This window comes from Enhydra lutris, unplaced genomic scaffold (assembly GCF_002288905.1).
Source record: "Enhydra lutris kenyoni isolate GAN:26980312 unplaced genomic scaffold, ASM228890v2 scaffoldscaffold21, whole genome shotgun sequence".
Lineage (NCBI taxonomy): Eukaryota > Metazoa > Chordata > Mammalia > Carnivora > Mustelidae > Enhydra > Enhydra lutris.
The window spans coordinates 55,750,312-55,766,201 of record NW_019154105.1 but is presented as its reverse complement, the minus strand read 5'-3'; the positions used below and the strand labels follow the sequence as shown (position 1 = coordinate 55,766,201).

The 15,890-nt window shown below is 36.3% G+C and overlaps 1 protein-coding gene across 2 annotated transcripts in view; it reads right to left on the bottom strand.

Moving 5' to 3' along the window:
- Positions 1 to 655: 655 nt before the first annotated feature.
- LOC111149047 (ligand dependent nuclear receptor corepressor like) overlaps positions 656 to 15,890 on the bottom strand; it is a 155,785-nt gene continuing 140,550 nt past the window's right edge. For both annotated transcript variants that reach the window (XM_022505944.1, XM_022505942.1), the window contains one exon: positions 656 to 1,043. In XM_022505944.1, coding sequence (XP_022361652.1) covers positions 863 to 1,043 — 181 coding nt within the window. In that variant the 3' untranslated portion in view covers positions 656 to 862. The remainder of the gene's footprint in view (positions 1,044 to 15,890) is intronic.

Sequence of the window (15,890 nt, the reverse complement as noted above, 5' to 3'; positions counted from 1 at the left end):
GGAAAAATAAATTTAAGCACCAAACCTTTAGTATTCTTACTATTCAAGTTTTAGACACAATCACGTAGCCGTTGCTGAAGCTATGCTTTTGCACTATTATCGTTAAAGGTAAGGAATATTATCCTGATTTTCAAAGACATTTTACACTTAAATGGCTAAAATACAATAAAATCAATAGATGTAATTCCATTTACCATTTTTCATTCAAAACTGGTAACTTACACCAAATAGTATTCTTGTCTGCAAGAGGCACAGCTTTGCTGAAGAGTAAACATGCAATTGTGCCACTGATCTTACAGCCCACAGATTTTATAGGTTTAAAAGTACAGAGAAAGAACTGATCAGCTCAAATTCTATGAATGAAAACATGCTACTTGATGATAAACTATGATCCATTTTTCTATACATATATAACTTTGAAAGAGATATACTTCTAAGAGATACCTTTGCCTTTTACCAGTTCGCTTCGAGGTAGTTGGTATCCACCTATTATACAATTGTTCATGGTCGGGTCATCACAAATCTTTACAATACTAGCCTTCTAAATCACATAATGCAGTATATATATTAAAACTTTGTGCACAGAAATAAAACTGGGGACAATTATGTATTTAAACTTAGGGCATAAAAGATTCACAAAATACTATTAAAAAGAGAAACATCAAAATCCATTTGTACTGTAAAATTCCACAATGGTCTGGTGTAAAACGCGAAAAAACATACAAAGAATTATAATCAAAATGACTAATGCTAATGAATTGATATAAAGACATCACAGGACTAGAAATATTTCAAGATCAAATGATAAATGCAGAAAGAATACTGATGTACAAAATAAGGATAGTGCAAGAAGAACCGCAATCTATTTCTCTTCACTTTTGAGATTTTGGTTATGAACTGTACAGCTCGCTAGAGATGCTGCTGTCAAATTCAGATTCCATTCAATGGGACGATTAAGGCACATCTTAATGGGGCTCAAAGGGCAACTTGCTGTATTCCCATCGGACAAATTCAATTTCTCATCAGTTTTCATTTGTAGCATGCTGGAAAAAAAGTGTAAAGCCATTTTAGTTTTACTTTAACTTCAAAGAAATTATCAACCTTGCAAAAGAAAATTCAGTCATTTTTATTGTTTGGACCTCTAACCAAAGTAGATAGGGCATTTTAGTACCTGAAAGTACAGGAGTTTTGTTCTGTTTCTCAGCTCCAGCCTCCTTACTGAACTGAATACATTACACATAGCCAGGTACTTAAGATGTCACCCAGATAGCAATGGACAAAAAAACTAGTATACTAAAAAAAAATTAGTATACTCAGGACATTTAACCTACTGAACTTGGCAGGATTCAAACCTTTTCATTTGTCCTTTAACTTACCAGGATCAGAGCCACTTTGAGACAAGAAGGAATTAAGCTTTGTTTGAAAGTCTACCATGTTCTAGGCACATTCACTTGTATTATCTCACTTAAATTTCCTAACAAACAAGCAAAGTTGGTATACTTATCCTCATGATAAATAACGAAAGTGAGTCTCAGACTCAAGGACAAATATGTTTGAAGTTACACAGTCACCCAACGAATCAGAATATGGTCCTTCCTCTTTCCCTTATGCTTGTCTAGTAGCTCTCTGATGGGAGTCTTTAGGAACAGAAACTTGAGAATCCAAAGGGTAGCTAGTCCACATGTGGACATGTAGTCCCGAATCTTAATATTTATGATACCCCATTCACATTTTCAGATATGAATCCTTATGTTTATAAACTAATAGCTTGCTATATGGTAGCTCATTTGATGCTTAACTGATTAGTTTGGTTGGACTACATCATTCCTAACCTATCTCCAACCACAGGTCTAGGATTCTTTCTATTAGTGAAGAGGAAACAGCTGTGTAGTATTTAAAAACTTGTTACAAGTGGCAGCTACCTCCAGACCTCAGTAGCATTTTCCTGATCTTTCCTTGCAACCTCAAAAACAGACTCATGTGCCATTCAATAAACCAGAGAGATTTAACCTATTATGGCATATATCAATGGCTATCATGTTGCCATGATATACCATGTATAACTCTGAGAAACTCTAAGGCAAGCTATAAGAATACAAATATATTTATTAAGATAGCTTATCAAGTATTAATGCCAAAAGAAGATGATGGCATGAAGCAACAAGTAGTGATAAAAACAATTTTTGCTAAAAAAACAGAGACCCCGATTTTTGCTGTTTGACAAAGGTATATCCATCAGAGTAATACTTTAATAACTACATTGTTCTTTTTAAGATATTTAAAAAATTAAAGGTGCTTTTCTAGAGTTTTCTCCAAATTTGGATACACAAACTCCAGGAGTGCACAGAACTATACACATGCATGGGAAGAAAATTCCAGTTTTAAAATAACTGTATGTTAGTATCAATACATGGATTGACATACTTAATTCATAAATACACACTTAAAAGTTGTTGGTATGCAAAGTTTGGGTCTACTGATCTATGAAATACTAAGAGTAGAAGAATATAGCTATCTTCAAGTGCTAGAAACAGAGGCATTAGAAAGACAGAGCTAGAAGGGACTTTTCTAGACACCACCTAACCACCCCTTTTTTAAGATGGGGAAACTAGGGTATAGGAAAATAGAAAAACTTCTCTTTTTCAGAGTGTTCTAACCAGATGTATGTGGACTAATATAAGAATCTGGATCTCTTAGTAATCTAGCAATAACCAAAGCACTTTTCAGTTCCATTTTCTGTACCAAATTATTTAACACTGAGTATCCACTAGAAAGCACCTCGGAGGTACAAAGATGAGGAAGTGTACACAGTGCATGCTTTCAAAGAATTTGCAATCTGGCAGAATTTTTAACAATCCTTTAGAAGTTAAAAAATTGACTAGTTAGGTTTAATGTCAGGAATTTGTGGTACAATCATACACATTTGTACCAAGTGAAAGATTAATAAATATTCCTTTTTTTTTTTTTTATGTAATCTCTACACACAATATGGGGCTCGAATTCATGATCACAAGATGAAGAGTCCCATCCTCTACTGACAAAGCTAGCCAGGTGTCCCTTCAAATTTTTTTGATGTACTTTTTAAACTTTTTGTTTTGTATGTTTTAAAAATGAAAGTTGAATATTCTTGTATGTGTCTATATATTTAACTGTATCTATAGGGCTGGTAATCCATAGGGTTGATATCTAGGAGTAGGATAAACTGAGTCACAGGGTGCTTTTAAAATTTTGATAGATATTACCAAAATATCCTTCACAGACTTATGTACCATTTTACACTCTTGCCAACAATGTATGAACATGTCTTTCCTCATTTACTTGCCAATGATGTATATAATAAAACTTAAAGATCTTTGGGAAAAATGATAGGTTAGAAAATGGTATGTCATTGTTTAATTTGCTTTTCTCTTATGAGGACTGTTCAACTTATTTTCATACTGATATGTAGTTAAGATTGGTCCTCTGTTCTATGTGATTTACAATCTCACTCCCCTCCCTACATGGCCTCGTTCATTAGTCTTTATATCTTATGGTGATTTTGTCATGAATCCATTCTAAATTTTAGATCATCAAATTTATCAGTCTTTTGTTCCATGGCTTCTTTGCCTTACATATGATTAGAAAGTTGAAGCAGCACATTTAAACCATCAGATCAAGTGGATTTAGATATCCATACCAAGGATTCTACTGAAATCTCAATGACAGTGTATAAAGAACTGGGGAAAGGAACATAAAGACCTGGGTCCTAGTTCTGAGAATATCATTCATTAGCCTTATGACCTTGGTCAAGTAAACGTAGCCTCTTTCATTCTCGTTTTCTCATCTTTAAAAAAAAGTTGAGGGGCGTCTGGGGGACTCAGTGAGTTAAGCATCTGACTCTTGATTTTGGCTCAGGTCATGATCTCAGGGTCGTAAGACTGAGCCCCACGTTGGATTCTGTGCTAGGTGTGGAGCCTGCTTGAGATTCTCTCTTTCCCTCAAAAAAATGAAATATCGGGCTGCCTGGGTGGCTCAGTGGGTTAAGCCGCTGCCTTCAGCTCAGGTCATGATCTCAGGGTCCTGGGATCGAGTCCCACATCGGGCTCTCTGCTAGGCAGTGAGCCTGCTTCCTCCTCTCTCTCTCTCTACTTGTGATCTCTCTCTGTCAAATAAATAAAATCTTTAAAAAAAATGAAATATCATCCTGTTTACCGTTATATTTCTAAGTGATCTAATGAGAGCCACTTAACAGGAGTTAAAAACCATATGGAGCTATAGACAAATGCAAAGGTTTAATTTAACACTATGTCTTTTGGTGAATGGGGCACAAAACTGGAAGAGAGGTACTCACCCTAAGCCCTCTTCTATCAAACTAGCCACCTAGACAGATGGTAGTTGAGGAGTGAATGAGGACAAGGAAGGGGCACCTGAAATGATCATCTAGACATATAAGTCTGTTTTGAGTACTTCTATAATTTCATCCACCCTAAGGTAGAACCTCTCTCCAGCATGTGAATGGAGGTTTACAAGAATATGTGCATTTGGGAAGCATAAAAAACGAAAATCTTTTGTGGGTCATGGAAATCCAAACAGTTATACTGTGTGATTTAAATTAATGATTACTGGGGCACCTGGGTAGCTCAGACAGTTATGTGGCCAACTCTTGATTTTGGCTTAGGTCATGATCTTGGGGTCTTGAGATCAAGCCCCAATCCCCATCAGGCTCAGTGCTTGGCACTGAGTCTGCTTAAGATTCTCTCTCTCCCGGGGTCTTGAGATCAAGCCCCAACCCCCATCAGGCTCAGTGCTTGGCGCCGAGTCTGCTTAAGATTCTCTCTCTCCCTCTCTGCAGCTCACGTGTGAGCTCTTTAATACATAAAATCTTTTAAAAATATTTTAAAAAATGATTACTGATAACAAAAATTTTTTAATATATCTAGCTGTAATAATTCACACTTGTTTTACTTATCACTAGAGATATGGGATAGTTCATTTCTGTTATACAGACAACAAACTTTAATGTAAGCCAGCCAAATCACAGGAAACAAATTTTAGTGTGAAGAAGATAGGTCTGAAAATATCATTTCTAGAGCAGTTGCTACATGCCAGGTACTATGCTAAAAACCTGACAATATTGCATTCAATTCCAAAAACTACCACTGAGGCTCAAAGAAGTAAAATGATACATTCAGGTTCATTCAACTAATAAGTGCAAGCTTAGAGTCTAAGATCTATTACCCTATCCTGCATACTAGTTCTTGGGTTGTAATTCTGTCATGATTCTCCCTTTGTTAATACCCATTTATCTATTTCTTCAGAATACTTAACATATGATAAGTGTCTGGTCTACAGATTTCAGACAGACATTCTGAAAGGCTACAGTCATAACTGTATCAAGGAAGTTATATATGTAGAGCATGAAGTTTCCTCATATTTAACTAAGTAAGTAGTAGTCAGTCATACCTTTCAATTTCTCAAGATAAAGGAAGAAAGTATGTTAGGGCACAGACATGTTTTTGAGAGCTACCATAGCGTATTATTTTTTTTTTTTTAAGATTTATTTTAGAGAGAGAGAGAGCGGTGGGGAGGCCTGGAGGGAGAGGGAGGGGTAGATAGAATCTCAAGCAGACTCCCCACTGATCATGGAGCCCCGCGCAAGGGCTCAATCCCACGATCCTGAGATCATGACCTGAGCTGAAATCAAGAGTTGGATGCTCACCCAGCGCCCCTACCATAAGAGCAGTATTTAGGTTAAAGGTTTTAAGAAACATAAGTTTATCTTTTCAAAGGAAGAAAAGTCCGCTTTATGTGTGAATAAACTGAAATCTGGTATAGGATTTAGAGTGTGAATAGTTACTATAAAGTACCCGAAACTAATGAATTTGAACTAATCTATTCAACTCAAATTCTGAATGACTGGTTTATTTCCTCTGGCAATGGTGTCATCTTATGTTGTGAAAACTTACTGAATAGCGATTATAGCTATACCCTTGAGCGTGGTTCTCCACAAATCTATCCAAATACCACCAGGGTTGTTAAATGTGTAAACTAGATCAGAGAACCTTTATGAAGGCAACAAGTGTATTCTCATGGTTCTGATATAGTGAGAAGTTATAAAAAATGAAATTCTTGTTCCACTGGACTCCAAACTGGCTAATTCCAGGGTTCTCAGAGGCCAATACCAAGGACTATGCCGCCCATCAAAGTGTCTCAGTTTTATGAGGAGCTGGCATGTGTCCATCAGCCAGGTCTGCTGGTTACTGAAGGTAGTATTCTTCCCTCAAACCCTTAACCAATACCTACCTAATATATTTAGAATATAAAATACTGTGATGGTGTCTGTCTTCAAGGGTTTTGCAGCTTGTAAGGAGGCAGAAAGGAAAGTTTTCATAAATTACAAAATAAATACATTTATTTTATTTTGAATAGATACAGAAGAGGTAAGACTAAGGGATTACAGAGAAGGGAAATTAATCCCAGCAGTTGGGAAGTTGGGGAAAAAATATTGAAATAGGTAAAGTAAATCATTTACTAAAGGATTTTAGTAAATTGGGACAGAGGGAAGCTTCGTAGAACCTAAGATTAAATCACTCACCTGCTAAGTGTACATTCCTTAATCTCTAACCTTCAATTTAACTGGAACATGAAGATAACGAGAATATCCAATCTCTAACCTTAATCTCTAACCTTCAATTTAACTGGAAAATGAAGATAATGAGAATATCCACCTCTTAAGGGCAATATGATTATTACATGAGTTTATGTAAACAAAGCAGTTGGTACAGAGAATACATGTAAAATGCCTGGCTGGACACTGGACTCAATAAATGTTAATATTAGTACTACTAACAAAAAGTCAAAAGGTACATATGTGGGGATAAAGGATGACAGATATGTGTATGCTTTGTTTTTGCAATAGTACAACCATTTAATTTTAAATCTTTGGGCTTAGAGGGGAGGCAGGTTCAAATGAAAGAGCCATAGGGATATAGCCAGTTAAACATGTTTTACCAGGAGAACATGAAGTCTAACATAAATCTTTTCTCTTGCTGGCAAACCCTGTAAGAGTTAGGTTGTACAGGTTTTTGGTTTTTTGTTTTGAAACAATTTATCTCAAGAGAAAAATTTCTCTTTGGTAAGATACTGGTGACTTTTAAGAGCCCTGGCAGATTAAGTGGTAGATTTTATTTATTTATTTTAAAGATTTTTATTTATTTATTTATTTATTTGACAGACAGAGATCACAAGTAGGCAGAGAGGCAGGCAGAGAGAGAGAGGAGGAAGCAGGCTCCCCGCCGAGCAGAGAGTCCGATGTGGGGCTCATTCCCAGGACCCTGAGATCTTGACCTGAGCCGAAGGCAGAGGCTTTAATCCACTAAGCCACCAGGTGCCCAAGTGGTAGATTTTAAATGAGACATTTTTTCTGACTTGCTTTTGATCATTTGATGTGGTTATTTGAAGGAACAGAAGAACCCGGTGGTTAAGAGTAAGACTTTGAAGTCTCATATTCTTGGATTAGAATCTCAGATTTGTAGTTTACTCCAAACGATTTTAGGAGAACTACTTTTTTTAATATAAAGATAGCATAGTATGTGCTTAACTAGTAAGTGCTATCATGATTATTAGAGCAAACCATAACTGGAGATTCACAAGAAAACATCTAGAAGAAAAAGACTAGCTTCCCCTAAGAAGTAGGATATCTACCTGAATTTTTAGTTGAATGGAATGAAGGAAATTAGAGTCTGATTAAAGGCACAAAACTAATTCTCTTCAGAAATCAATGAACACAGTTTGTACCACTATGTAATTTACAAGTGATTGTTGGCCATGTAGGGACAAAAAGAATTTACCTGAGTTTCTTAATTAACTTGTATATTAAATTAGTATAACACAACTGTGCCTAAAGCAGTATCTTAAATATAATTGGTATTCAGATATTCAATAAACACAAATGTGACTCACATACATTTATAAAAATAAAATAGGAATTTTAGTACTAAATTAATTAAAAGCACTTAGGAAGTTGTTGATCTAAAATAGTGTCAACCAACTGACTATAGAAGACTGCAGAACCCAACACAACTTAGAATGATTTTGAATCCTGTTCCCATCTGCCTTCTGAGGAACTTAACAATGATCATAATCAATGATCCCTTCCTTTAAAAAAAAAAAAAATGCCATCTGTGGAAGATTAATTGGATTCACAGTCCAAATTCTTCATCCCTCCCTATATCTATCGCCTTCCCTATTATTTTGCAATGTCCTCGCATTCTGGCCTCACCTATGTGACTTGCTTTGGCCAACAGGGTGAGTTAAGTATGAACTGTAAACTGGTGAAGGCCAGTGTAAGCTGAAGCTTGAGAAACTACTTGGGCATTTATGTCCCCTCATATATCTCTGCTTTTGCCATGAGAACAACGCCTGGGCTGGCCTGCTGGATGGATGTGAGATATGGAGTGAGGCTAAGCTGTCCCACCTGATAGCCAGCTAATACAAGGCATGTGAGGGAACCCAACCAAAGTCAAAAGAACCTCTTAGCCTTATTTGCCAGTCAGAGATACATGATTGAAACAAGTGCTTATTTACTTAAGAGAGTAATTTTGGAGTGGTCTGTAATGTAGCACTGTTGTGACAATAGATAAATACTAGAACATGTCTTCTCCTCACCATGATGTTTAAACAAGTGCAAGGTCTCTCATGCCTTAAACAAAACTTCACTCAATCTTTTATTTTCCTCAAAATAACATTTTTAGAGCTACTTTACTTTAATGAGTTATCACCATTTTCTTATCTCTTAACCTACTCCAAATCTGGTTTCCAGGTCTTTCACTCCACGAAAACAGCACTTAACTAAAGTCACCAATGAATTGATAAGTCTAATGAATGATATTTAATTTTCAACTTTTTTGCCTTCCTAAGAACATTAAACACTATTGGTCATTTCCTTTGCTTTAGACTGAACTGTGTACCTCTCTGTTTCATTATGTCAAGTTCCTAACCCCCTATTACCAAGAGATATAGGGACTTTAGGAGGTAATGAAGTTAAATAAGGTTACAGGGTAGAGCCGTAATCTGATGGTCTTGTTGTCCCCATAAGAAGAGAAGTCACCAGAGAGTGGGAGGCTAGCCATTTGCAAACCAGCAATAGAAACCTCACCAGAAACTGAAAGCTCCAGACCTGGATCTTGGACTTTCCAGCCTCCAGAACTGTGAGAAAACAAATCTCTGTCATTAAGTCATGCAGTTATCAGTGTTTTGTGATGGCAGCCTGAGAAGAGTAAACCTCTTTCTTGAAACTCACGTTTTTTCGCTTTTCAGACAAAACACTCTACTGGCTTTCTTCTTCCCTTTACTGCAAGTCATCCTCCTCTTGGATGGCTTAGAATTTCTCAAGGCTAAGTCCCAGACTTCCTTTTCTTCTTCTATAATCTTTCTTTAGGTGCTCAGTTTCAGTTATCAATGATATCTCAGACATCTCAAATCCTCCCACTGCTCACACATTACTTCTTCAGAAAGCATTTCCCTGAGTACTCAACCTAAAGTAACTACCAATAGAAACTCTTTAGATCATCTAATATCATTGATACGGAACTTACAATTCCTTATATTTTTCCCGGCTCCCATTAAAATACAAGCTTGATGAGAGTACAACATATTGGTCTTGTTCAACATATTATTTCCAGCACCCTGCATATAGAAACTGGATAAATATCTGTCAAAAGAGTAAACCTAGGACTTCTCCTTTTGGCCATGAAGTAACAGGAACCAGATTTACCCACTCACTTTAAACAACTTAAAAAATAGACTAAAATATATGCAATATATATAGTAGACTCCACATCCACTTGGACCCCAGTGTGGGGCTTGAACTCATGACCCTGAGGTCAAGACCTGAGCTGAAATCGAAGAGTCAGATGCTTAACCAACTGAGCCACCCATTTGCCCCTGAAATATTTTTAAGACAATGGATAAAAGAAAGTACAGGGTGACAGTGATCCCTGAAAGAAGGGAACAAAAGAAGGAAGTCATAAAAATTGCTCTGGCTTACTGCCTGAAGAGTTTCCAGGCTGCAGTATAGAAAAAGAGACCCAAAGGAGCTTGGAAATCTTCCTGAGATGAGAGGACAGTTTGTTGGCAAGGAAGACCAAAGCAGTTAGAATCTGTGGGGCAAAGCACAGGAGACACAGTTGCATAGATAGAGAACTCTAGAGATCTGCATTGGTTTCCCTCGAATCTGTAGATAAATACTGATCAGTGCTTAAATATTTTCTAAAACTGTGAAAAAGACCACTGAAAAGGAGCAGGTGGAAAACTGCTAGAGGCCATATAGGACTGGATATGATTTGTGTGTGTTCCCACCAGTAAGAATGGAAAGACCCCCTAACACATATGACAGTAAGTAATTATTGGTAGTGTCTCACTACTGGGGTAAAATTAGCCCTATGGCAAGATTTCTCATCCTCAGCACCACTGACATTTGGGGCCAAGTGATTCTTTTTTGTGGGTAGCTGTCTTATAAGGCTCTGTAGAATGTTTAGCAGCATCTCTGGCCTCTACCCACTAAGTGTGACAATCCAAATGTCTCTATACATCATGAAATATCCTCTGTAGAACACTTCTAGTTGAGAACCACTGTCCTAGATGAGAGGCTGTTCCAACTCTGCCTACCAATGCCCAAAAGCAAGATTTGAAAGAATAAAAAGTTTTCTCATTAAGTTGATAGTGTCTCAGAACAGAGCCACAAAACATTGAAGGCATTGCAAAAACAAACAGAACAAAAAAACCTCAGCATACAAGGCAAAACTGACAACGTCTAGCATCCAATCCAAAATTACCAGGCATGCAAAAAATAGGAAAATATGTTCCAAAATGAGGAGAAAAACCAATCAACAGGAACTGATAAATAACACAGATTGTAAAATTAGCACATAAGGATGTTAATGCAGTTACTTTCAAGAAGCTGAGGAATGTATGAGCAGGAGAAGAAGAAATATAGTAGATACAAAGAAGACTAAATTTATTTATTTTTAAAGATTTTATTTATTTGAGAGAGAGAGAGCACAAGCAGGGAGAAGAGGGAGAAGCAGGTTCCCTGCTGAGCAGGGAGACCAATGTGGGGCTTGATCCTAGGTTTCTGGGCTCATGACCTGAGCTGAAGGCAGACGCTTAACCAGCTGAGCCACCCAGGTGCCCCAAAAGAGTAAATCTAAGTCTCTGGAGATGAAAATAAAATTTCTGAAATGAAAATATCCTGGCTGTTACTAACAGCAGATTAGACAATACAAAGAAAATGTTATCAAACATAAAAACATAGAAATAGCATAATCCAAAATGAAACAGAAAAATGAACAGGTATCAGTGATCTATGTGGCAAAATAAATGTGATTGGAATCCCAAAAAGAGAGTAGAGACAAGAGAGATAGGAACATATTTTAAGAAAATACAGCTAAAAGATTTCCGAATGTGATAAAAACTAAAGCCCCATATCCACATAGTTCAAAAAACTCCAAATAGAAATATTATGAAGGCAACAATGCCAAACCCATTTATAATCAAATTTGTAATGAAATTGATGATAACAAATGGTAAAATCTTATAAGGAACTGGAAAAAAAAAAAAAAAAAAAGCCCAGTACATACAGAGCAGCCAATAGAAGAACAACAGCAGACTTATCTTCAGAAGCTAGGAGGCAGTGGAGCAAGAGCTTCAAAGTACTAAAAGAAACATATGGTCAAATCTGAATTTCATATCCAGCTAAAATATCTTTCAAAAATAGAGGGGGGTGGAATGAAATAAGAGTTTTTCAGACAAAAAGTCAGGGCTGAATGAATTAATAAACAGCAAACCCATACTACAAGAAATGTTAAAGGAAGTTATTCAGGCAGAAGTAAAACAATATCAGATAGAAGCCTGGACTTATATAAAAGAGTGAAAAGTACCGGAAATGGAAAATTCATGGGGAAAATAATTTTAAAATCTTTCCCATTTTAAAAATCTTTTTGAACAACTGTGCAAAGGAAAAATAGTAAGAACACATTGGGAAGATTCTAACATTTACAGACGCAAAATGTATGACAATAATAATAGCACAAAGGCTTAGAGGGAGGAATGCAAATCTACTGTAAAGTTCTTAGACTACACATGAAGCGGTGTAACATTATTTGAAGGTAGTTTCTGGTAAGTTAATGATATGCTGGATAAACTTGACAGTAAGTATTTCTTAAAAAAACAAGAGATTAAATAGAATAATAAAATATACTCATCCAAAAGAAAGCAGAAAAAGAGAAAAAAAGGAGTAAATAATAGATGGGACAAATATAAATAGAAAGTTGGGTGGCTATTATCAAAAAGATAAGAAATAACAAGTGTTGGTGAAGAAATGAGAAAAGGCAAATCTTGTATACTATTAGTGGCAATATAAATTGGTATACCCACTATAGAAAATAGTATGGATATTCCTCAAAAAATTAGAAATAGAACTACTATATGATCCAGCAATTCCAGCTCTGGCTATTTATTAAAAAAGTGAAAACGGTAACTTGAAAAGATATGTGCACCCTTGCCACATGTTCACTGTAGCATTATTTACAATAACCAAGATACGGAAACAACTTAAGTGTCTATCAATGGATGAATGGCTGAATAGAATCTCTCTCTCCATCACACACACACAGACACACATCCAGCCATAAAAAGGAAATCTTGCCATTTGCAATAACATGAATGGACCTTGAGGGCCTTATGCTAAGTGAACTTAGTCACAGAAAGACAAATACCAGGTGATTTCACTTATATGTGGAATCTAAAAGTAACAAAAACCAATGAAGCTCACCAATACAGAAAGCAGATTGGTGGATGCTAGAGGTGGGGGCAAAATGAGTAAAGTGGCTCAATAATACAAACTTGTAGTTATAAAATAAAGAAGTCATGGGGTTGTGATGTACAGCACAGTAGCTAACTATAATTAAATAATACATATTACATATTTGAAGGTTGCTAAAAGAATAGATCAAAAAGTTTTCATCACAAGAAAAAATTCTCACTATGGTGACAAATGTTAACTAGACTTATTGTGGTGATCACATCACAATACATACAAATACCAAATCATTATGTTGTACACCTGAAACTAAGATGTTATACGTCAATTAGAGGGAGGAATGCAATATGTCAATTACACCTCAATTAAAAAAAAAAAGTTGGCTGACTGAAACTCAACCACCTCAAGTCAAATGAAATGAAAACGGTCTTAATATTTAAAGATTGGGTGAGAAAGCAAGTCTCGACTGTATGCTGCCTAAAAGACACTTACTTCAAAAACAGAGACATATAGCTTAAGAATGAAAGTGTGGGAAAAGATATACCATGCTAAAACTAGTGAAAAGTAGGCTGGGATGACTACAGTATTATCAGACAAAAACATGATTTCAGATCAAAGAATATTTCCAGAGATAAAGAGGTTCATTTCATATGATAAAGGAGTAAATTCCCCAGAAGTACATAAAATTTCTAAATGTATATGAACCCAATCACAGAGCTTCAAAATACATGAAACAAAACCTGATACAACTGAAAGGATAAATAGGAAAATCTAGAACCAAAGTTGCAGATTCCAAAACCTCTCTCTCAAGGATAAATAGAATAAGTAGAATGAAACTCAAGAAGGATGTAAAAGTTGAATAGCACTATCAACTTGCTTAACTGACACCCAACAGCTGCAGACTACACATTATTTTCAATAACACAGAGAACATTTATTAAAATAGATCGAGATGGACTTGAGCATTGAAAAAAACTCAATAAATTCAAAAGAATTAAAATCATACAAAGTATATTTTATAACCATAACAGAATTAAATTAGAAATCAGTAACAGTATCTGGAAGATGCTTAAAATTTGGAAACTGACCAATATATCTCTAAGTAATCCATGGGTTAAACAAGAAATCACAAGGGAAATACGAAAATATTTCTAATGTAATGAGTGAAAACACAGCAGAGCAAAATTTGTGGGATATAGTTAAAGTAGTGTTCAGAGGGAAATTTATAACATAATGATCATATAGGTAAGGAATTAGTCTTCTTTCCACTACAACCCTCTACACTCTATACCAACAGTTCTCAAAGTGTGGTCCTTGGGTGAGCAACATAAACATCACTTGGGCCCCACTCTATAACCTATTGAAACAGAAAGTGCTTGGAGCCCAACCATCTCTTTTTAAATAAGCCCTCCTGGTGATTCTGATGCACACTGAAGTTTGTAAAGCATTGTTTTAAAGCAGTACAGTTCTCATTTGGACCACCATAATGGTCTATGCCTTCACTCTTGCCCCCTCCCATTCCTTTTCCACAAGGCAGTCAGAGAGATCCTTTAGGAAGGAGAATCTGATGATGTCATATATCTTTCCCATCCAATCTGTACTCTAAGAGTGTAGGAAGCCACTGAAGGTACATAAACATGGCTTATGGGAATCTACATGGTCTATCCTTCATTTACCTCTCAGTCCTCACACCTGATACCATGCTTTTTTTTTTTTTTTTTTTGACTTAAGACACACCAGTCATTGTCTTACCTGCAAAGAATACCATGCTGCAGTTTTTTCACAAGCAAGTCTTTCTTTCTAGAAGTCAGTTCTCCCCTCCCAGTTCTCTGCTACTTGGCCTAGGTAATTCCTACTCACTCTTCACAGCTCAGTTCAATGGCCATTTCCTTAGAGAAGTCTTTTCCCATTTCTCTGACTTGATAAGATCTCCCTATAAGGAATTCTTATAATACCACCCACTAATTAAGAACTTGTAAGATCTGTGTAACTATTTACTCAATGTCTGCCTCTCTTAATAAACTTGAACCATGAAGGCAGAACAATACCTGGTTTTGTCCCCCATCATATCCTGTAGGTCTAACATATTGCCTGGCACACAGGGGGTATTTTTTAAAGAATAAATTAATGGGGTCTATCTAGCTTTCTGTTTCTATGTATAGAAACAAAGTAGCAAACACATGAATTTCTAGGTTGCCTGGAATTGGAATGGGAGTGGGGTTGGAAAAACAAGCCAAGGTCTTATTAAAATTAAACAAAAACAACCAAGAAAAAACCAGCCAGGATGAAATCATTCAGACACCTACTCAGTTCTTTTTTTTTTTCTCCTGGTAATTAAACAAAAGGTGAATTCAATAGACTTAACATTATAATCACAGAATGCTCAGCTCCACTGCAAACTGTTCACTACCCAGGAAAAATGGGGGGGAGGGAATGGTAGTCAGGAGAGATGAACCAAGAATTCTAAATTCCTAAGTGAAGAAATTGAGAAGAAAAAAAGAGTAGAAAAAGAGAAAAGAGAACACTTGAGGAAGGAATTTTAGATGTAAAGCTCTGAAATCAATCTTCCTAACAGGTGGGAGCCACTGGTGAAGGAAGAGAAGGGTGACCCTTGGACTTACCTCAGATAGACAAAGCAGGTCTGGAGGCTGCGGGGAGAGAATAAAGATTTACAAAACAGAATAAAACTGCCACTCATGGCTCCCCCAGCACCACTCTGCTGGATAAAGATTGGTCTTGTCCCACAGAGAGAAAACAAAACAACTACAAGTCAGAAATATATTGTATTGTGTGGAAAGAGGGAGAGGATGGGGTATTGGAAATAAACCAGATATAACAACTTTAATCTATTTTTAAAACCCCCAATGACTTTCTAGCCACATACCAAAATTCTACTGATACAAACAGGTCAGCTAACTTTTTTCCACTAAAGGCCAGATAATAAGTATTTTAAGCTTTGTGGGCTTTATGCAATTACTCAATTCAGCTTCAGTGGTACAAACAGCAATAGACAATACATAAGTTAATGAACCTAGAGTGTTACAATAAAACTTTACTTAAAACAGGTCATGGGCCAGGTGCCCCAATTTAG